This window comes from Leucopleurus acutus (assembly GCF_964270905.1).
Source record: "Leucopleurus acutus genome assembly, chromosome: 19".
In the NCBI taxonomy this organism is placed as follows: domain Eukaryota; kingdom Metazoa; phylum Chordata; class Mammalia; order Artiodactyla; family Delphinidae; genus Leucopleurus; species Leucopleurus acutus.
The window spans coordinates 13962397-13984438 of NC_139161.1; the positions used below are offsets into that span (position 1 = coordinate 13962397).

The 22042-nt window shown below is 38.2% G+C and overlaps 1 protein-coding gene across 2 annotated transcripts in view; it reads left to right on the forward strand.

Moving 5' to 3' along the window:
• SMURF2 (SMAD specific E3 ubiquitin protein ligase 2) overlaps window positions 1–21311 on the forward strand; it is a 116960-nt gene extending 95649 nt beyond the window's left edge. For both annotated transcript variants that reach the window (XM_082860473.1, XM_082860474.1), the window contains 9 exons: window positions 5149–5341; window positions 6386–6489; window positions 9009–9123; window positions 10907–11085; window positions 11968–12105; window positions 15556–15676; window positions 17989–18190; window positions 19452–19527; window positions 19868–21311. In XM_082860473.1, coding sequence (XP_082716599.1) covers window positions 5149–5341; window positions 6386–6489; window positions 9009–9123; window positions 10907–11085; window positions 11968–12105; window positions 15556–15676; window positions 17989–18190; window positions 19452–19527; window positions 19868–19967 — 1228 coding nt within the window. In that variant the 3' untranslated portion in view covers window positions 19968–21311. The remainder of the gene's footprint in view (window positions 1–5148; window positions 5342–6385; window positions 6490–9008; window positions 9124–10906; window positions 11086–11967; window positions 12106–15555; window positions 15677–17988; window positions 18191–19451; window positions 19528–19867) is intronic.
• The last annotated feature ends 731 nt before the right edge of the window (window positions 21312–22042 follow it).

Here is a 22042-nt window from a genome sequence, read left to right on the forward strand (position 1 = left end):
TTCTGTTTTGTATATAGATTCATTTGTATTATATTTTAGATTCCACATATAAGTGATATCATATAATATTTGTCTTTCTCTCTCTGGCTTACTACACTTAGTATGATAATCTCTAGGTCCATCCATGTTGCTGCAAATGGCAATATTTCATTCTGTTTTAATGGCTGAGTGATAGAGTGTGTGTGTGTGTGTGTGTGTGTGTGTGTGTGTGTGTATACTTGGGTTGCTTCCATGTCTTAGCTGTTATAAATAGTGCTGCTATGAACATTGGGGTGCATGTATCTTTTCAAATTAGAGTTTTCATATTTTCCAGATATATGCCCAGGAGTGGGATTGCTAGATCATATGATAGCTCCATTTTTAGTTTTTTCAGGACCCTCCATACTGTTTTCCATAGTGGCTACACCAATTTACATTCCCTCGAACAGTGTAGGAGGGTTCCCTTTTCTTCACACTCTCTCCAGCATTTATTAATGTAGACTTTTTGATGAACTGTGGGTTTTAAAAAAGTCAGCTTTATTAAAATTTAATTGACACAATAAATTGTACATATTTACAGTGTACAGTTTAAGTTTTGACATATTATATAACTGTGAAACCATCACCATAATGGAGATAGTGAACATATCCATCACCCCGAAAGTCTCCTCCTGCCTCTTTGTAGCCTGTTGGTAGTCCCTCCTCCCATCCCTTCCCTAGTTTCCTAAGGCTGCCGTAACAAAATATCACACACTGGGTGGTTTATAACAATAGAAATTTATTCTTTTACAGTTCTGGAGGCTAGAATTCAGAATCAAGTTGTCAGAAGGGTTGGTTCCTTCCGGTGGCTCTGACGGAAAATCTGTTCCATGCCTCTCTCCTAGCTTCTGGTGGTTGCCAGAAACTTTACTGTTCCTTGACTTGTGGACACATTATTCCAGTCTTTACCTTTGTCTTCACGTGGCCTTCTATGATCTATTTTATCCACAAAACTTCTGCCACCAAGTGTGTGGGTTTTTTCCTCAAATATTCCAATTGTCCACGTCTGCAGACGCCATCGAGGTGTACAGCGCCGGAATTCAGTCTAATACCACCTCCAGTTAGTATCAGGCCTCACAGGTTAAGGGCTCAGTCTCACAAGACTGTTCTCACTTCTGATGCCATTTATAAGTCCCAGGCCTCCCGTATTTCTTGCCAACTGGCTATAAATCGAGTTCTCATGACTTTCTCCTTGGGTTCAATAATTTTCTAGAATGGCTCACAGAACTCAGGGAAATTATTTCTTTACTATTACCAGTTTATTATAAAGGATGCAACTCAGGAACAGCCACTTGGAAGAGAGGCACAAGGCAAGGTATGAGGCAGGGGCTGCATAGTGCGTCCACGCCCTCTCCAGGCGCTTCACCCTCCGTGTGCTCACCATCCAGAAGCTTTCTGCACACTTGTTTAGGCGTTTTTATGGAGTTGTTATCACACAGGAGTGATCGATTATTAACTCAATCTCCAGTTCCTCTCCCCTTCCCCAGAGGCTGGGGGGATGTGCCTGAAAGTTTTAGGCTTCTAATCAAGCTTTGGTCTTTCTGGCGACCAGCCCCCATCCTGAAATTATATAGGGGCCTAGCAAGTCACCTCACTGAAACAAAAAATGCTCCGATACCCAGGAAATTCAAAGGGATTCAGGAGCTTCTGTATCTTGTACTGGGGACAAAGACCAAATATTAGAACAGAATACACTCCTGTCACCTGTGTCACTCAGGAAATTTCAAGCATTTTAGGAGTTCTGTGTCAAGAACTGGGGACAGAGACCAAAGTATATTTCTTATTATGCCACACTTTATTTCCTGTATGTCTGGGTCGAAATTTACCTCTTCTTATAAGGATACCAATTTATTGGATTTAGGGCCACCCTAATCCAGTGTGACCTCATTTAACTTGATTAAATCTGCAAAGACCCTATTTCCAAATAAGGTCACATCCACAGGTGCCAAGGCTTAGGACTTCAACATATTTTTTTGGACACAGTTCAATCCACACCCCATCTTCAGCCAACCATTGATTTGCTTTTTCTGTCACTATACATTTGCAGTTTTTAGAGTTTCAGATGAGTGGATTCATACAGCATGTACTCTTTGCTGGTTTCTTTTACCCAGCCTAATTATTTGAGATTCATCTCTGTTGTATGTATAGTTCATTTCTTTTCCTTGCTGGGTGGTATTCCATTGTATGGATAGACCTCAATTTATTTGTTTACCTGTTGATGAACATTTGGATTGTTTCAGTTTGGGCCATGACTAAACTGTTACGAACATTCGAGTGGGTTTTTTTATTTTTGGCCACACTGTGTGGCATGTGGGATCTTAGTTCCCTGACCAGGGATCGAACCCGCGCCCCCTGCATTGGAAGTGCGAAGTCTTATCCACTGGATCGCCAGGGAAGTCCCGGAACATTTATGTTTAAGTCTTTGTGTGGATGTATGCTCTCACTTCTCTTTGATAAATAAATACTCAGGCTGCACAATATGATAGATTTATGTTTAACTTTTTAAACTGCCAGATTTCTTTTTGAAGTGATTGTACCATTTGACTTTCCCACTAGAAGTGTATGAGAGTTGTAGTTGCTCTTGCTAACACTTGGTATGGTTAATCTTAATTTTGGACATTCTAATAGATGTGTAGTGTTATCTCATTGTTTTTTGGGGTGGGGCGGTCTGTGTTGGGTCTTCGTTGACAGGCTTTCTCTGGTTGCGGCGAGCAGGGGCTACTCTTCGTTGTGGTGCGTGGGCTTCATTGCGGTGGCTTCTCTTGTTGCGGAGCATGGGCTCTAGGCACGTGGGCTTCAGTAGTTGCGGCACGTGGGCCCTAGGGCGTGTGGGCTTCAGTAGTTGATGCACGCGGGCTCAGTAGCTGTGGCTCGCGGGCTCTAGAGTGCAGGCTCAGTAGCTGTGGTGCACGGGCTTAGTTGCTCCGCGGCATGTGGGATCTTCCCAGACCAGGGATCGAACCTGTGTCCCCTGCATTGGCAGGTGGATTCTTAACCACTGCGCCACCAAGGAAGTCCCTCATTATAGTTTCAATTTACATTTCTCTAATGACTAATGATGTTGAGCATCTTTTCATGTGCTTATTTCCATCTGTATATCTTCGGTGAAATTTTTTGCCTCCTTTTTTAAAAAAACTGAGTTTGTTTTTTTTGACTTTCGAGTTTTGAGAATTCTTTAGATATTTGAAATACAAGTTTTATGTCAGCTGTATGCTTTAGGAAGATTTTCTCCTAGACCATATGATTTGTCTTTTCATTTTCTTAACAGTGTCTTTTGAAGAGCATAAGGTTTCTTTGAAATTTCAATGAAGTTCATTTTATCCATTTGTTCTTTTATGAATTGTGCTTTGGGAATCATATTTAAGAAATTTTTGCGTAACATGAGTCATAAAACTTTACTAGTGTTTCAGAAGTTTTATGGCTTTAGGTTTTACATTGAAGTCTCTGATCTACTTTGAATTAAAGTTTGTATCTTTAAGTTGGTATACCCAAGTTTTTTTTTGTTTTTGGATAGGATTAATACAGTTGTTTAGAGACTATTTTTAATACATTCTGTTTTGATTTATATATGTGTGTATTAAAAAACACCTTTATTACAATGTTTTATGAGAGTAGTAAATGGCGATTTGTAATTTTCATCAAAGCTGCATTTTCTCTGGATAGTTACACGTTCTAGGATAAAATTTGGCCTGGTACATAAAAGAGTCACTGTATGTAAAGTAAGTTTGGGTGATTTGTTAGAGAACTGAAAGTTATTTTTGTTTATTTTCTCATAGCTACCATTGCCCTTTATCTTTAGGTTAGGAGATTGTACTCTTGTGTCTGTTGTGTGTAAAATTAAATTCCAGGGACTTGCCTGGTGGCGCACTGGTTGAGGGTCCACCTGCCAATTCAGGGGACACGGGTTCGAGCCCTGGTCCTGGAGGACCCCACATGCCACGGAGTAACTAAGCCCGTGCGCCACAACTACTGAGCCTGTGCGCCTAAAGCCTGTGCTCCGCAACAAGAGAAGCCACCGCAATGAGAAGCCTGCGTGCGGCGGTGAGAAGTCCCTGCTCGCCACAACTAGAGAAAGCCTTGCGCACAGCAACGGAGACCCAAAGCAGCCAAAAAAAAAAAAATTAAATTCCAACAGAGTCACTCAGTGTTTGCATAGATATCAATAGTGAATTATCTGACTTTTTACTTCCTGACGGTTTATTGGAATTAACTAGTTCATTATATCATAAGATTCTTTTAAAAAATTCTTAGATGCAACTTATATTATTTTTGCCAGGAGAATAAAAATAACTCTAGGCAATGTGCCTTTAAAAATTATTATTATATTTCTGCTGTACTTGGGAGATTATTTTAGTGTATTTGTGGTAAACCATATATGTTTAGTTAGAAGTCACTTTAGCACAACAGACAATGTGATTGTACTGAATGCCACGGACTATAATACTTAAAAATGGTTAAAATGGTAAATTTTATGCTACGTATATTTTACCACAATAAAAAGACAAGTAGGGACTTCCCTGGTGGTCCAGTGGTTAAGAATCCACACTTCCATTGTACGGGGCACGGCTTCGATCCCTGGTCAGGGAACTAAGATCCCACATGCCGTGCAGCGTGGCCAAAAGAAAAGAAAGAAAAGTAGGCACTTTATAAAGCGTTTAGACTTGTTTGTGAAGTGCTCATTTCTCTGTGCCAGTAACTTGCTGTGACCTCCCACATTCTTGTGGTCTAGACTGTAGCGTGCATAGGAGAAGGGGTCCCTGCCAAGCTGCCAGTTCAAACTGTCTCTTCCAGAGAGACAGACTCTAGATAACAGGCACAGGGTTTGGCCTATGCCTGAATTTTAAAGGGAGAGATGGTAAACTACGCAGAAGAAAATGGAAACGGTATTTGGGAAAGTTGTTCTCAGCAGTTGTATAAAAGTTTTTTGAATAAAACTCTGTTATCCACTTCCGTAAGTTCCAAGAAATAAACTTTGGGGCTAGTTTATTATTGTCAAAAATGTCAAGCTAAGAATATAATAAGGCCTAGAAATGCTATAGGTAGACTTGGTTTAGCGTAGGATGCTATTTTAAATGTGTAATTGCAGTCTCTCTTGTTTAAAATACTTCAATAATATTTGTTTACTTTTAGTCGGCAGAACCAATTGAAAGACCAGCAACAGCAGGTGGTATCGTTGTGCCCTGATGACACAGAGTGTCTGACAGTCCCACGGTACAAACGAGACCTGGTTCAGAAACTAAAAATTTTGCGGCAAGAACTTTCCCAGCAACAGCCTCAGGCTGGCCATTGCCGCATTGAGGTTTCCAGGGAAGAGATTTTTGAGGTAAACTTGCAAGTCTTGTTTTAAAGTAGAGAAAAATTAATTCAGTGATGTACTCTGTTTTCCAAGTATATTTTGGGGGACTCATATCTCTTTAGAATGGGAGAATTTTCATTAATTTTTTTTTACTTGTGGGAATAAAGGCAATAATATTGGAGAGATTTAATACATAAGATAAACATTTAAATGTGATGAAGTGTGAGATGTTCTGATTGGGGGCAGCTTGGTCCTTGGAGTTGCAGATACTTATTTGTTAATGAATTTTAAAAGACCACAGATATTATCCATCCCTTATTTTCTAATTCTTCCAAGAGGTTAGGGACTCTTAAATCAAAAAATCATTACTGTTGGACTACTTCCTTAATTTATTGAAAATCTTCCTTTCTAGTATATCCTTTTATATTTGGATTTATAGCTTTAATAGCAACTTCAAAGTTCTTACATAATAAATGGCAGAGGTCCAAGGCAGGGGTTTCCCTCTTATTAGAGTGTTCTGGGGCAAAAGATGTTTGGGAACTTTATAATCCTTCTCCCAAAGGATGAACATTTTTCTCCCAGGACCATGCTGACCTTGTTTGTAGTCAGTCATTTGTATTTTTAAAATAATAGAAAGTTGTCTGTTTAGTGAAGATCACATTAATGATGTTTTTATGTTCTTTGAAACTTTCTTACCTTTACTTTCTACTGGTGTCTGTGACAACTAGCTAAAAAAAAAGTGGTAATTCTATCAGATTCTGTTTTTTAATGTGAGTGGAATCATTGCTATCTATGGTTCATAGGACTTAAATATGGAGCTTTGCATTTAGTAGGCTTTTAATATAATATTTATCAAAGGAATTGGTTTCAGTAGTACAGTATTAAGCTATATCCATTTTGTTGTCAGAAGTTCCATGAGGTTTCAGACCCTTGGAGCTTATCCATTGATTTGATTGTTGAACAAATTCTACCTTATTTAAATAAACATGTTTTGTAGGTGGAATGGAGGGAGAGTTTAAGTAACAGGTTAAAAGCACCTAGTAATAATAGTATATTAAACATTTATTTTAGGAATCATATCGACAAGTCATGAAAATGAGACCGAAAGATCTCTGGAAGCGATTAATGATAAAATTTCGTGGAGAAGAAGGGCTTGACTACGGAGGGGTTGCCAGGTAAAGCCTTGATCATCAGTAAATGACATATGGATCCTTATATTTACAAATTTAAGATACTCCCTGTGGTGTGACTTTCTCATTGATATTTATTTTCTAGCATAATATTCCCTCATGTTTGCAATAGAGGGTACCCTAGTAGATATATTCATAATTAGGTTAGGATAGTACTGCTACCAGAAGAGTGTTTGTGAACTCCCGAATGGATCATGTAGTCCAATGAGACTTTCTCTGAAAACTAGCTGCAACCCTATATGGACTGTTGGTAGGGTCTGCAAGCCCAGTATTTTCTCCATTTCTCTCCTTCAGTACATGTTATTCCCTCTGCTTTACATTGTCAGTAACAGTCTCGAGATTTTAATGACGTATTCTAAACTGAATACTGTTTCCCTTTGCTTACACTGCCACGCTTTTTAACCTTGTTAAAGGAATGTTTGTGTCTGTAAGTATGTGTGTATATCATATGTGGTCCTTAGAATGTTTCAATACAGAAGCTATAACGTTTCTCCTACATTCAAACATCAAGTATTTTTTTTTCCAGCTGTGAGAATTCACTTTATGTAAATGTAGCAGAAACGTTATAGCTTCTGTATTAAAACATTTTAAGGACCGTCATGATAATTCTGCTTCCCCTAATCTAAATCCAGCCTAAATTAAATTTGTGTTTCCACCAAGTCCCATAATCGTTATTTGGCATTACTTGTTTTCACCTGTAGACATACTTTCATTCTGTGACCTTTTTACCTGCAAATGAATAGTTTCTTTAGTTTGGATTTTTAGCATTTATCACTTGTACATCATACTTAAGGCTTGATAGTTTCTGTGGAATGCTTACGATTTACTCATAAGTAGATTTTGAATGCTTGTTGGGAAAACTTGTTAATTATCTGCTGATGGAATCTAAATGCTATAATTATATGTATAGGCCAAATAAGTAGTTAGTTTTTTGTTGTTTATTTCTTAACGTCACTACTTTAGGGGTTTGGGCGGACTAAATGGGATGTGGCAGTGAACTGCTTTTTCTGATCTTTATCCCATAGTAGAACCCAAAAGTAGAGTTTTGCTTTTATGCATGTTCTAAATACTTAGTAAAACAAAACAAAAGTTGGACTTCCTTTTAAAAAACACATACATGGGGCTTCCCTGGTGGAGCAGTGGTTGAGACTCTGCCTGCCGATGCAGGGGACACGGATTCGTGCCCCGGTCCGGGAGGATCCCACATGCCGCGGAGCAGCTGGGCCCGTGAGCCATGGCCGCTGAGCCTGCGCGTCGGAGCCTGTGCTTCACAAGGGGAGAGGCCACAACAGTGAGAGGCCCGCTTACTGCAAAAAAAAAATAATAAAATAAAATAAAAAACACATACATGCATAAAAAACATACAGGACACATTAGGTGGGAAGGTTGCTTATGTGGAGACCTCACTTTTTCTTTTTAATCTCTACAGTTTTCAAGTACGGTGTTGGCCAAAAAGTTCGTTTGAACGAACTTTTTGGCCAACCCAATATTAAACGTAGTGATTTGATTTAGACTCCGTCAAATGATAGGACTTTGAAATATTTTCCTTTAACTACTTTAATAGTGTTTCACTGCATTTCATAAAAATATATTATTCCATCTGTTTAATCCATAATATCAGAATATATCATTTATGTGCCTTTCCTAGCTGAGGAATGACAGGAGTTGAGACTAGAATGACATCTCCTTAAAGCCTAGACTAGTCATTTTATTTCAGTTTCACCAAGATGAATAACAAGTTGTCTTTCATACTTTGAAAAATATAAATGATTTAATAAGTTTAAGTTGATAGTACTGTTTATTATGAGGTTTTAAAAACACCGTTGTATGCTTGAAAGCAAGAAGTGGTATGGAACATACCCAGAAAATGCAGGTTTGCCCTTGTGTTCCCACCTATACCAAATGCCTTGCAGTTTCTCACCACTTACATTTTTATCATGGTGTATTTTAGGGTTTCCACAAAAAAGATAATGAAGATGGATAATGAAATTTTCTTACTAAAACAATATCAACAATAAAACATACCCTTGTCCGAAAGTAAGAGTAAATTAATGTTATATATCTGTATAAACTAGTATAAATCTGCCATGATTGGAGAGGACCAGGGTGGTATAGATGGACCACATGGATGTTTTGAAATACCATATTCTTCCCTTTATTTTATACTTATTATGAATTACACATTTGTTTAGCAATTAAAAGTAACAGACCACTGGGCTGCAGCATCTAATGAGTAGTTGGTACTTCTGGATATTATCCTTAGATTCTCTGATGTTAAAATGTCATAAAATCACTCAAAATTGAGTGAGAAGTGACAAGAATTGAGTGAGAAAAACAAGAATTTTCATTTGCTTTTGGGGAATGGTAGACTTTTCTAATGTGATTTTATATAACTAGTTAGTGCTTTGTTTTATTAAAAACTTCTTGCTAACATGATTAATAGTGTATCTTAGTAAAGATGTATTCATTAACAAAAAATTCCTTTGGCATATCTTGTTTTTTAGGGAGTGGTTATATCTCTTGTCACATGAAATGTTGAATCCTTACTATGGCCTCTTCCAGTATTCAAGAGATGATATCTATACATTGCAGATCAATCCTGATTCTGCAGTTAATCCGGTATGATTGGTGGTTATAATGATACAAATTAAGTTATGACCTACAATGTTTTTTAATCTTTAAATGTCAGTGTAGTTTATGACATAGGATTACTGTCTTTGTCCAAGTTACATCCTTGGACTCGGCAAGTCCTCTTTTAGAAAATGTTCTCAAGTAAATGATCGTGGATATGTGCAACAGTTTGGGCACAGGGAGGTTTACTGCGTCACTGTTTATAGTAGCCCCAAGTGGAAACAACATTGCTGTCCATTAAGAGGGGTTTGATTAAATTATGTCATGAAGCAGAATGACATGGTTAAGAGCATAGACTCTGGAATTAGAAAGACATGAGTTCATATCCTTGTCCCATTACTAACTAGCTTTGTGACCTTCATTGACTTAAGCCTCAATTTTATCATTGCTAATAATAATAAATATAGTTTGGACCTGAGAGAGGGGTTGTGACAGTTAAATGAGACCCTGCACATTAAGTATTTAGCACAGTGCTATACATTATTAACCCTATTACATATTATTAAGCACTCAACAAGAGTTAGCAGCTGTTATTAATTTGTTGTTTTTATATTATTTCTGTTATCTTTCCATACAAGGTTATATTATACAGCCACTAAAATGATGTTGTGTGATAATAGTTAATAACATGTAAAGATGGTATTTGTAATATATTAAGTGAAAAGAAGATTACAGAATAATAGTATGAAGCAAATTTTGGTAAACATGTATATGTAAACATTGAAAGGCTCTACAATACTGGTAGTGGTTATCTCTGGGTGTTAGACTATGGGCATTTTTATTTTCTTGTCTATATTTTCTAAATATTTTGTAGTGAACAGGTATTGCTTTTTAAAAAGAAAAAAACTTTTTAAGATAAAAGGGAGGCTTAAAGATTAGCTTAAAGATTATTAAATAGAGAAGTAAAAGAAGTTGAAAATACAAACATCCAACTAATAAAACAGTATATCCTAAAAGACCAAATCTGTCTAAACATGGTAGGCATGTTAGATTCATTGCAGGGTATTCTTTATAAAGGGAAGATTTTTAGGTGAAGGTTCTGCTTGGAGAGCTCATTACTGCCACTGTAGTAATGATAGCTCACGTTTGTTGAGCATTTACCATATTCCAGGTCCAGTGCCTTGGGCTTCATCACCTCATTTTACTACTCACAGAGCCCCTTTTTAGATACTATTATTACCGTCATTTTTCCAGGTATGGAAAATTAGTTCCACAGGGGCTAAGTAATTTGCCCAAGTATACATAGCTAGTAGCTGGCAGAATCAGGACTCTAGTCCAAGTTAGACATGAAATCTGTCCCCTTAAATCTATGATGTTTTGAAGTTCAGTTTCTGGTTAGGTCAAAGGAAGAGAGAGGTATAGAATTGAAAGCTTTTTTCCCATGACAGAGCCAGGATTATAAGGGGCTTAGCAGGAGATGGGAGGAGAGGAAGAGAACAGGATCTGCAGGTGATTTAATGAAGCTGCAGAGGGACTGTAGTTTGGGCTTAATTTCTGAGGATAAACTTTACAGAATGACTACCCTTTGAGAGGGGCATTGGCTCTGCTGTAATATTTTATAGCAAAGTATAGTATCTATAGAGACTCTCCCTAATGATTGTTGAGCTTTGATAGGATAACCTATTCCATTTAAATAGTTATAAATTGGAATATAAGTTGATACTTACTGTTTATTTAAAAAATTACCATTGCTTAAATATTTAATTTTTATTTAAAAATTCCCTGGATAGTATCTACCTTGAGTATTTATATAAACTCTTCTCAATTTCAGGAACATTTATCATACTTCCACTTCGTTGGACGAATAATGGGAATGGCTGTGTTTCATGGACATTATATTGATGGTGGTTTCACATTGCCTTTTTATAAACAGTTGCTTGGGAAGTCCATTACATTGGATGACATGGAGTTAGTTGATCCTGATCTTCATAACAGTTTAGTGTGGATACTGTATGTATTGAGTCTTGTTCGTTATATTTAGAATCCGAGCTTTTAAAAAAGATATATGTTTCAAAATAGATGTACTTTTTTTGAAATATAAAAAATGATTTTTAAAAGTACTTATACATAATGATTTCCTCAACACGATGCAAGTTGTTTCCATCCTGCATGTTAGAATAAGATATTCCTGCTTAAGTGGTGGCTGTTGAAAACATACTTTAAAAAGGGCATTTGTGGGGCTTCCCTGGTGGCGCAGTGGTTGAGAGTCTGCCTGCCAATGCAGGGGACACGAGTTCGTGCCCTGGTCCGGGAAGATCCCACATGCTGCAGAGCGGCTAGGCCCGTGAGCCATGGCCGCTGAGCCTGCGCGTCCGGAGCCTGTGCTCTGCAACGGGAGAGGCCACAACAGTGAGAGGCCCTCATACCGCAAAAAAAAAAAAAAAAAAAGGTATTTGTAAGAATCAGTTCTGTTTTTGGGGGTGTCATTCGTTTGTGAAGATACACTGGCCATGGTTATTTTTACCAAGTACACGAGTAGCTTTCTCAGTGGGGATACTCAGGTGTTTAGTCACTTGGGTTACCCAGACTCAAGTAGGGCTTCTTACCTGAAAGCCAAACATTACTGAGTTTTCCCTGTGTAAACCCCAGCTTTCCAGGGCTTTCTCATTACTCAGGAAGGAAAATGTTCCTGGTGTTTATGAAGGTTAAAGCTCTTTGACTTTTCTGCCCCAAAACTAGGAGGTATGGTGGCATAAGAACTAATAAAAGGAATCTAACCCTATGTTTGCATGTCATAAAACTACCTTAGTTTTGTCTCACCAATTAATACATCTACAATATCTGTATTTTAGATTTTCCAATGAAGTGTCTTTCCCTGTCTTCCCTTCCTAGTGAGAATGATATCACAGGTGTTTTGGACCATACCTTCTGCGTCGAACATAATGCCTATGGTGAAATTATTCAGCATGAACTTAAACCAAATGGCAAGAGTATCCCTGTTACTGAAGAAAATAAAAAAGAATATGTCAGGTAAACACTTATGTGTTCTTAAGCCGGAGATTTGTTTTAATGTTCTAGAATGGCGGTACAGAAAAACATTTATGTGTTTAGGTAGTGTTACTTATTGCTACAAAATAGGCTTCTGCAGAATTTAGTGGCTTAGAAACAACCACCATTTTATTATTTCTCACAATCCCGTGGGTCAGAAATTTAGATCGAGGACAACAGGGACAGCACACTTCTCCTCCATGTGGTGTCAGCTGGGATGGAAATGTTAAGAAGGCCTCTTCACTCACATATCTGATGCCTCACCGAGGGTGGCTCGAATGGCTGTGGGCTAGCTGGAATGGACACTGGGTCTGGGGCTTAGTTCTCACTGTTGGCTGGGCTCTTTGGTTATCCCCATGTGGTATCAGAGGCCCCTCATTCTCACCATGGCCTCTCTCTCTAGCACAATAGCCAGACTTCTTATGGCGTGGCTCGTTTCCCAGAGCACAAAAGCAGTTGTTGGATCTTTTTAAGGCCTAAGCCTGGAACTGGCCAACATCACCTCTGCTGTATTCTTTTGGTTAAAGCGAGTCACATGCCAGCCCAGGTTTGGTGTGGAGGAGAGGCTGTACAAAGGCACACATACCAGGAAACACGGTTCGTGGCGTCACGTGTAGCGTAGCTACCACAGCTAGCTGTACAGAAGCACTTTTGTGCTGTATCACTAGGACTTATCCTATTTATAAATAAGCACATTGTGGATTTATATAAGAAATATATATATATTTCTTATAAAAGAAATACAAGGAAATGTTAAGTTTTATGAAATTACCTGTTGATTGAGGAATTTAGAAGTGTTGAGTTAGAGCATTTGGTTCATGGTATCTAAAGTTCTTCTAAACATTAAACTATGATAATCAAATTTAGGAGTTTGAACTTCACCATATATACATAGAAACATTCATGCTATACATTTTTGTACAGAATATGTCCCCAGGTCTTATTGGCTAAAATTTTCTAGTTTATAGATGAGGCCCATCAGTCTCATAGATTGTGAATATTGGTACAGCTTTTTTGGAAAACAGTTTGATAACAGCTACCAAAATGAAACCACATATGCAGCTCCATTTTTAGGAATCTATTCTTTGGAAACACATATCTGATTAAAGAAATACGAATAAGGATGTTTAACTAAATACTACTTGTAAAAAAATTGAAAACTGCTAAAATGTTTTTAGAAAGAGAATGGATGATTAAATACATTAAACAGAATATTATGTGGATATTTAAAGAAAGATAGACTCTGCATAAGCTGTCATTTAAAAGGCAGGTCTTAGAAGGAACAAAGTCTGCATTGTTTTATACTCAGAAGATGTTCAGGAAGGCTGCTTACCAAATAAAATGTTTGCCCAGAGTGAGGGAGTAGAGGTGACGGGCCTGGAAGTAGAGAGGGAAAAGAGGATAAAAGAGTGGACTTTCAGATTTTACTCTGTCTCCACATTTAATGTTGTTTTTTTTTAAGGCCGCACTGTGCGGCATGCAGGATCTTAGTTCCCTGACCAGGGATTGAACCCGTGTCCCCTGCAGTGGGAGCGCGGAGTTTTAACCACTGGACCACCAGGGAAGTCCCATTAATATTTGATTTTTTTAAATATAATTTTTCTTTTCTTTTTTTTTTTTATAATTTTTCTTTTAATAACAAACATGTATTACATTTCTAATTAAAAAAAGAAGAATGAGGGACTTCCCCGGTGGTCCAGTGGTTGGGACTCTACAGTTCCACTGCTGGGGGCGCAGGTTTGGGGTTCGATCCCTGGTCGGGGAACTAAGATCCCCCATGTTGTGTGACACAGCTAAAAAAATAAAAAATAAAAAAATAAAGAAGAATGAATGGGAATTTCCTGAATTTCAGTAGTGTCTCACTTCCAGGACCTAGTGTGGGCTGCTCACTTTCTAGGATTCAGTCACGTTTATAGCACACAGTAATTTTCCCTTACCAAATACATTTTTTTTTTTTTTGCGGTACGCGGGCCCCTCACTGTTGTGGCCTCTCCCGTTGCAGAGCACAGGCTCCGGACGCACCGGCTCAGCGGCCATGGCTCACAGGCCTAGCTGCACCGCGGCATGTGGGATCTTCCCGGACCGGGGCACGAACCCGTGACCCCTGCATCGGCAGGCGGACTCTCAACCACTGCGCCACCAGGGAAGCCCACCAAATACAGTTTTGAGGGACTTTCCTGGTGGTGCAGTGGTTAAGAATCCGCCTGCCAATGCAGGGGACATGGGTTTGAGCCCTGGTCTGGGAAGATCCCACATGCCACGGAGCAACTAAGCCCACGTGCCACAACTACTGAGCCTGCACTCTAGAACCCATGAGCCGCAACTACTGAGCCCGCATGCTGCAATTACTGAAGCCCATGTGCCTAGAGCCCGTGCTCCGCAGCAAGAGAAGCCACTGCAATGAGAAGCCTGCGCACTGCAATGAAGAGTAGCCCCTGCTCGCCATAGCTAGAGAAAGCCTGTGCACAGCAAAGAAGACCCAACACAGCCAAAAATAAATAGTTTACAAAAATAGTTTTGAAATTTTTAAAATGACAAAGAAAACCTTTTTACAGGTGTGTAGTTTTGCTGTCCCCTTAAACAAACAAACAAAAAATGAGGTCCCCCAAAGGATATCATTAATATTAAGTAACTTATTTCTTAAAGTAGAGAACTATTTCTCCAAGTTTAGAAAAGGAAATACTGGCGAATTGGGAGTATGAGTAGTTCTGAGATTTGTGAGATGGAGAGGTTTTCCTGGGAAGATAGATTAAAATAAAAAACAATTCATGTATAAATTGTAAGTCCAAATCAAAGGCGTAAGTAGAGCTACACAAGAGATGTAGTTTAGTGTACATTTGTTGCTAAAATTACATCTTCCAGGGCTTTTAAAGCTTATAGGGAAAAATGAGTATTTAGTCAAAAAGTGCTTGCTATTGGCTTTTACTGTTTCTTCTCATTTTGGATATGGGGATTCTCTTTACCTCTTCTTCCCCCATATACAACCCACAAAATATAAAGAAAACACCCTACACATTCAGATTATATTTTCAAGTGAAACCAGAAAAATAGTCATTTTTGGTTGAATGGGTTTTTCTGGTTATCAGCGTGCATGCCAGAAGTTGAGAAAGACATTTCATTCTCATTTTAACTTCAGACTCATCTACTCTCTAGCCAACTTCCAGTTTAATAGGACTTTTTCTGATGTGAAGAGTTGCTGTATTGATGCTGCTTTTGTTGGTGGAAGGTTACCGCTTTTTAATTTATGGTGAACTGTCTCACAGCTCAGGATCCATCTATACCTTCAGTAACCTGAGATTCTTTTAGATTTTAGACTAAATTCTTAATGCTAGATGCTTGTAAAGTGCAACGTTGCTAAAGTACTAGAGATTCATAATAATTACCAAACATGAATATATTTGATCATATGAAACCCCTGTCCGATGTTTCCAGACTCTATGTGAACTGGAGATTTTTACGAGGAATTGAGGCACAATTCCTGGCCCTGCAGAAAGGATTTAATGAAGTAATTCCACAGCATCTGCTGAAGACATTTGATGAGAAGGAGTTAGAGGTCAGTGTATTAATGTCATGACATCATCTAGTATAACAAAGAAAGTTTGGGAATTTTCTGTTACTTAGTTTTAGAGGAAAGCTGTATTTCTGGTGCTTTTGAAGTTTTATGATGTGATGCTGTGAGAATTCTAATTCACAGGAAAAGTCTTTCCTGCTTTTGGAAAAGCCTTTCATGTTTTGGAAATTTTACAAGTAACCAGTCTCTCTTATATTGTGACTATTCTTAATTTATTTTTCCATATTTTCCATTCATGCGTTTAATAGATTTTGTGTCTTCTGTGTACGCTCTTCCAGTGTTGTTTTCTATTCCCTAGTTAAGTGGGTATTGATTTAGTTAAATAAAACTTTATTAATTGGTCTCCACCATATTGACATTTATTTGGAATAAAAGCCTAGGCTTAATTGGATTTACATTAAGCTTTGTAAGAAAGCAGTTGAGGGGCTTCCCTGGTGGCGCAGTGGTTGAGAGTCCGCCTGTCGATGCAGGGGGCGTGGGTTCGTGCCCCGGTTGGGGAAGATCCCACATGCCACGGAGCGGCTGGACCCATGAGCCATGGCCGCTGAGCCTGCACGGCCGGAGCCTGTGCTCTGCGACGGGAGAGGCCACAACAGTGAGAGGCCCGCGTACCGCAAAAAAAAAAAAAAAAAAAAAAAAAGCAGTTGATAGACAAAAACGTAGAGGAAATAATTGAAACACTTAGGTTAAACTCTGTCTCAACAACCTCAGTCTCCTTGGAAACATTCGTTACTAATAGTAACTATAATAAACAGTTACCATTTTTTATTCTAAAACTAGTCCTTAAAGCACCATAGGGTTGGTGTTATAATTAAGACCTTTAACAAATACATCTCAGTTTCTACTGAACTACTTTGAAAAAACAATGAGGTTTTATTCTACCTGAGGTTCCAAATTTAATTAGTGGCTAGGGATAGCATAAATATTTAAAGTCGATACATAATTTAAAACATGATTTTATTCATTAACTTCAGCATCCTTTCTAACTAAATCTGTTAACAGACCTGTTAGCAAACAAGTCTAAAAAGATTGGCTTGACTTACTACCATCCCCATTCCTTTTTTGATTGGACTATTCTGTAGTGAAATGACCAGAAGGAAGTAGTCAGAAGGGGGAAGAAAACATAGCAGGAATGGCAGTAAAGTTGAAATACGATGCATTTTTATCTATTCATACAATGAATAAGGAATTTGGCTTTAAAACTACCACTCCTCTAAAGAAAAGAATTAAGGGAGGTATCGTCTGTGGTCATGGGTGCTTCTGTAACCCTGCTCGGACACCTACTACCTGTTAGTGTGGCAGTGGCCAGTCATTTTTTCAGACGCTACAGAAGCTTTGTTGCAGGTTTTATTCAGTAACGTTAGGGTTTGTTATATACTTTGTACTGCTAATGAAGTTAGGCTTTTTACAAAAGTATATGTATATAATTTATTTTAGTGTTAGACTAGGTTAATTATGAAATATAGGATTTGCAGGTTACAATATGTTTTACACTACACACTATCATAATTGAGTGTTATAAACACATCAGTAGGATGAGTCAGTCTTGGACCCTAGGGAGGTGAGTATTAATAATATCAAAGTGATTTTGATATACCTCGTCTATACTGAGGATGCCAAGCAGGATGCCAAGCAGAGCTCTATTATCAGGATGCCAAGCAGAGCTCTATTATCAATGCATTCATATATTTCATACTTCGGTCCAACTTTAAGCAGATTGTATCACTTATTCAACACAACTTCTTGAGTTCCTGTGCAGTGTTGGTTGCTTTCGCAGGATGTAACGAAACAGATGTTACTGCCATATTATAGCAGAGGAGACTGTGGCCAAGGGAAGTGAACTGAACTGCCCAGAATCCCAAAGCTAATAAGTGTTGAAACCCGAATAATAGATGCAAGTCTTAAGGAAGGCACATATAAACTGTATTTACTCTGAGTCTAGTTTCTGTCCATTAAAAATTTTTTTAGAATTCTGTGAAGTTATGGAACTTTTCATCTTATGTCCATCACAGTGGTGGTTCTCAGATCCTGGGTAGGGAACCTGCAGTGACTAGGTACTCATGGAACTTTTTAAAAAATACGGATCCTAATTCATCCAGATTCACAGAATTAAAATCTCTGAGCATAGGACCTAGTGTATATATTTTGAAAAACTTTCCAGATGGTTCTCATGTCTACCTTCAATTAAGAACACCATATGAAAGCCAACTCTGCAAATCTAAAGTTCTATTTTAAGGAATTTTTGGCTTAGGTTGGGTTTCCATTGGCTCATTATTTGTGCAATATTTTAACAGCTCATTATTTGTGGACTTGGAAAGATAGATGTTAATGACTGGAAGGTAAACACCCGGTTAAAACACTGTACACCAGACAGCAATGTTGTCAAGTGGTTTTGGAAGGCTGTGGAGTTTTTTGATGAAGAACGACGAGCACGGTTACTTCAGTTTGTGACAGGCTCATCCCGAGTGCCTCTGCAGGGCTTCAAAGCTTTACAAGGTAAGAAAGCCAGAGGGACAGACGATGTGGCATCTAATAATTGGGGGCAGGGGGTCAATATTTGGTGTACATAGATGGTGTACAAACATGTGCTTACATACAGATTCTCTTTTCACTCTAGTTCTTATCTGTAACTCTCATGTCTTGATACCTTCTTCTCTTTCCTTTCCTTTGTTCCCTCCCAAGAGCACGTTCTGCTGGGTTCTCTGTGATTGTAGTGAGTGCCGCATGTTAGAGACCATATGTGTCGATGCTCTGCCTTTTCTTTTCTGGTCTCCTTGCTTTTAAATTCTGTTGCACATTCCTGTAGGGGAAGTCTGTCTGCTTCCATGTTCACATCTCAACCTGGCAAACATTTACCCACTTGGGATGCTTCTCCCCCCTACTTTTTTATTCTTTTAACAGAAAGAGGCAGCATGAGTTGTGGAAGTCATTTGTTTGGTCAGAGCACTTTAATTAATGCATGGCATCAGACCATTTTACAGCCATATTCCATTTTTAAGAATTGTTGTCCATGGAATAGCTGTTTAATTTTGGGAGGAGTTGGTATATTGCTTATGATCGTGGTTGCCTCTCTGGGTGGCAGTTGCTTCCTTTACCTCTGAAGCTCTTTATTTTCACAACTGCTGCTACTGGTGATGACTGAGGGTGTACGAAGCAAGACTGGTACATAATTCAACAGTGTTGCCCACAGTCCATATATCAAAAATCCATTGGGAAAGCATACTTTAGTCATGCTTGCATTCCCTATTTGGAGAACTCATCATTATCAGACTACCCAGATGAATAAAGTGAAGTTGTATCTACAAACTTTTGTATGGGGTGCCTTATGTTACCTGAAATTTATTCTACAGACTGCTAATCTTTTGCTCTCAGTGAAGTTTGAGTTGTGAAACTTAAAGTTGCATTAGGTTGTCATCTTTTTGAATGTGTATATATGTATTGGATCTTGGATTTGCCCATTTACTTCTTTTTTGGGGACACTGATTTTCTGTAGAAGATAGAAGTTGGCAAAGGATTTCAGTCCTGAACTTTTTCTCAAATTGAAATGCTAGCAGATTAAGGAATCCAGCCTTATCCAAGGTCAATTCCGGCTTTTAAAACCCAGACTGTTTTCCTGCTGCCCTTTGGCAGCTTATATGGACTCACTAGTACCCTCCTCTCCCTCGACCCTGTGGTTTACATACCAGTTTTATCCTGAGATTCTGGAGACTAATACGTGCACCCACAGTGGTCTGACCCTCATTTGCTTCCTTTGCAGGTGCTGCAGGCCCACGACTCTTTACCATACACCAGATTGATGCCTGCACTAACAACCTGCCAAAAGCCCACACTTGGTAAGTTATTTCTGTAGCTTTTTTCCCTCATTCCATGTATGTAGCTGTTAGTTCCAAACAGATTTGACATTTCGTTTGTTGTTCTTATTACTAAATGGACCCTTAAAAGAGTTGCTTATCATTCCTTTTAAGTGAATTAAGATTATCCAGAAATTGATAGGAAAACCCGAAAGCAATAATCTCTACTTGAGAGAAATATAACCTTTTTCTTGTCATTTTCTATGTGACACAAAGAGTAATGTGGCTGTATTAGGGTAAACGAATTAGTATACACTTGCTAGGTCAGTTCAGTTGACCTGTTTTGAATGAACTGTGTAAAATCTGATTTGCTTAATTACAGCTTCAATCGAATAGACATTCCGCCCTATGAAAGCTATGAAAAGTTATATGAAAAGCTGCTAACAGCCATTGAAGAAACATGTGGATTTGCTGTGGAATGACAACTTCAAGGATTTACCCAGGACTCTATTTATACCCTGACTGACAGCCTCCTTTCAGCAGTTTCAAGGAATGCTGACATACAGGAAAATGCACCCCCCTTTTTAAAAAAAATTTTAGGATACTGTGAGGGGAAAGGACAATTCTGAAATTCCTTTTCAAGGAAAAAAAGGTCTTTATGCTTTGCCATGAGGCCACATTCAGCTGCTATTTAAAATTAATATCTTGAACCTAAAGAATGCTGACTTTTCCTACATTTCCAGAGTTAGGCAGTATTCTACACTTAAAGACTACTACTATTTTTATAAAAGGTAATCTATTCAAATCGCTTCACAGATTTCAACTCTATCAAACATCAAGACAACTTCAGCAGTCGGTACAAGTCACATTTCATTTTGGTTGAATACATGATTTTGAACAGCTCCTGTACTTGCTCTTTGTAAAAAAAAAAAATAAAATTATTTTGAATTATTCTAACTTTGTAAACAATTGGCTATAAAAGAATCTTAAAAAAGTTAAGCCATTTACATGTTTAATTACATTTTTCTATAGCAAAGCATTATATTTTAAAAGCATTATATGTTTCAACCTAGCCTGAGTCTCTTTTTATATTTTTCAAGCATGAATTCCATGGAATACAGCTGTATAATTTTGGTTGTCAAATTCTTAATGCAACCATTTAGTCTGAACTTAGTAGCTTATTTGCTACAATAAGATGCATTCAGGGGCTCCCTGTTTTTAAGAGACTTTAAAAAAATCTTAATTTTTTATCTTGAATGAATATGATCGAGTATTTTGCATTTACTTTGCATCTTAAATGGAAATACTGCATTTTTATAGCTACTCAGATCATGTGGATGGTATCGGATTTTCATTCTTTTATTGGGTCAGCTTATCTTTGATATATATATATACTATTTCTGTAAACCAAAGTCTCCTGTGACAAGTGCACCTAACTTATATTACGTTTTAATTATGGTAAGTTTCTATCAAGTAAACCATCCTGAATCTCTGTTTAGCTGCTCATATTTTAATCAGATAAAATTACGAAAAGGAAAAATTTTGCTCTAAAGATTATTTAGCAAGCTTAGAAAACCCTGCTTTTACCTAAAATGAAGTGGGGTGGTGGGGCAGGGATGTGATTACTAACAAGCGATTCTGACTCTATCGCAGACAGTACTTTTCGTCTGAAGAGTGATTTTGGAGGTAAGGGAATCCCAGTTTGCTTGGTGTTGAAGATCAGCATTTGATTTTGAAATATCCATATTTAGCTTTCAAGGTGTGTGGCATGTTGCATGACCCAGAAGGCAACCACAGTTCTGGAGTGAGAGATTGGAAAAATCTGAAATCATAGCAATTTTGATGAGATAGCTTTGTTTAAATTTTGCAGCTTAATTATCAAGTGAATAAGCCCCTTGTATTCTTTCGTTTGATGGATTGGTTTTCAGTCTGTGTTCTTGGAGCCAAGGGGCTCCTCAGAGGTGCCTCAGAAGTAATGGTTAAGAGAGGAGGGACAAAGAGAGAGGGAGAAGAAACATAGCTGGTACTTGAGCAGGGGCCTCCAACTCCCCACCCCTCTTTACCCAGAGCAGCTCCGATTTTTCTCTTTTAAATACATTGGAATTCCACGTAAGCTTTCATGGGGGCTAGGAGGGGTGGGGGGATGGGTAGAATAAAAGAGGTGGAAAATTTGCTGCTTAAAAAAAGTTGAGAACTACTCCTGTCGTTTCTAAGTATTTAAATTTATTTCATTCAGCCAAATTTGACAGCCATACAAGCTGGTTACAGTCATAACTGTGTAGGGGCGATGTGCTTATGCTGACCTTTTTCTTCCCACTTTGTTTTCCTACTGCATTCTTAGTAGTACCGAAGAACATCTTAAAACATACTGTTTGATCATCAGTAGTTTTCAGCTTTCACGATAGTACCTTATTGGTTCCAGGTCCATCTCTCTCATATATGAAAGCACTAGCGCAGTGTGACTGTGCCTGTTATAATCTTTCAGTAATAGTAAGTACATGATGAACACTTTAGAGAAATCATAACTGACGGATGCAGTACTAATGAAATGCTACTC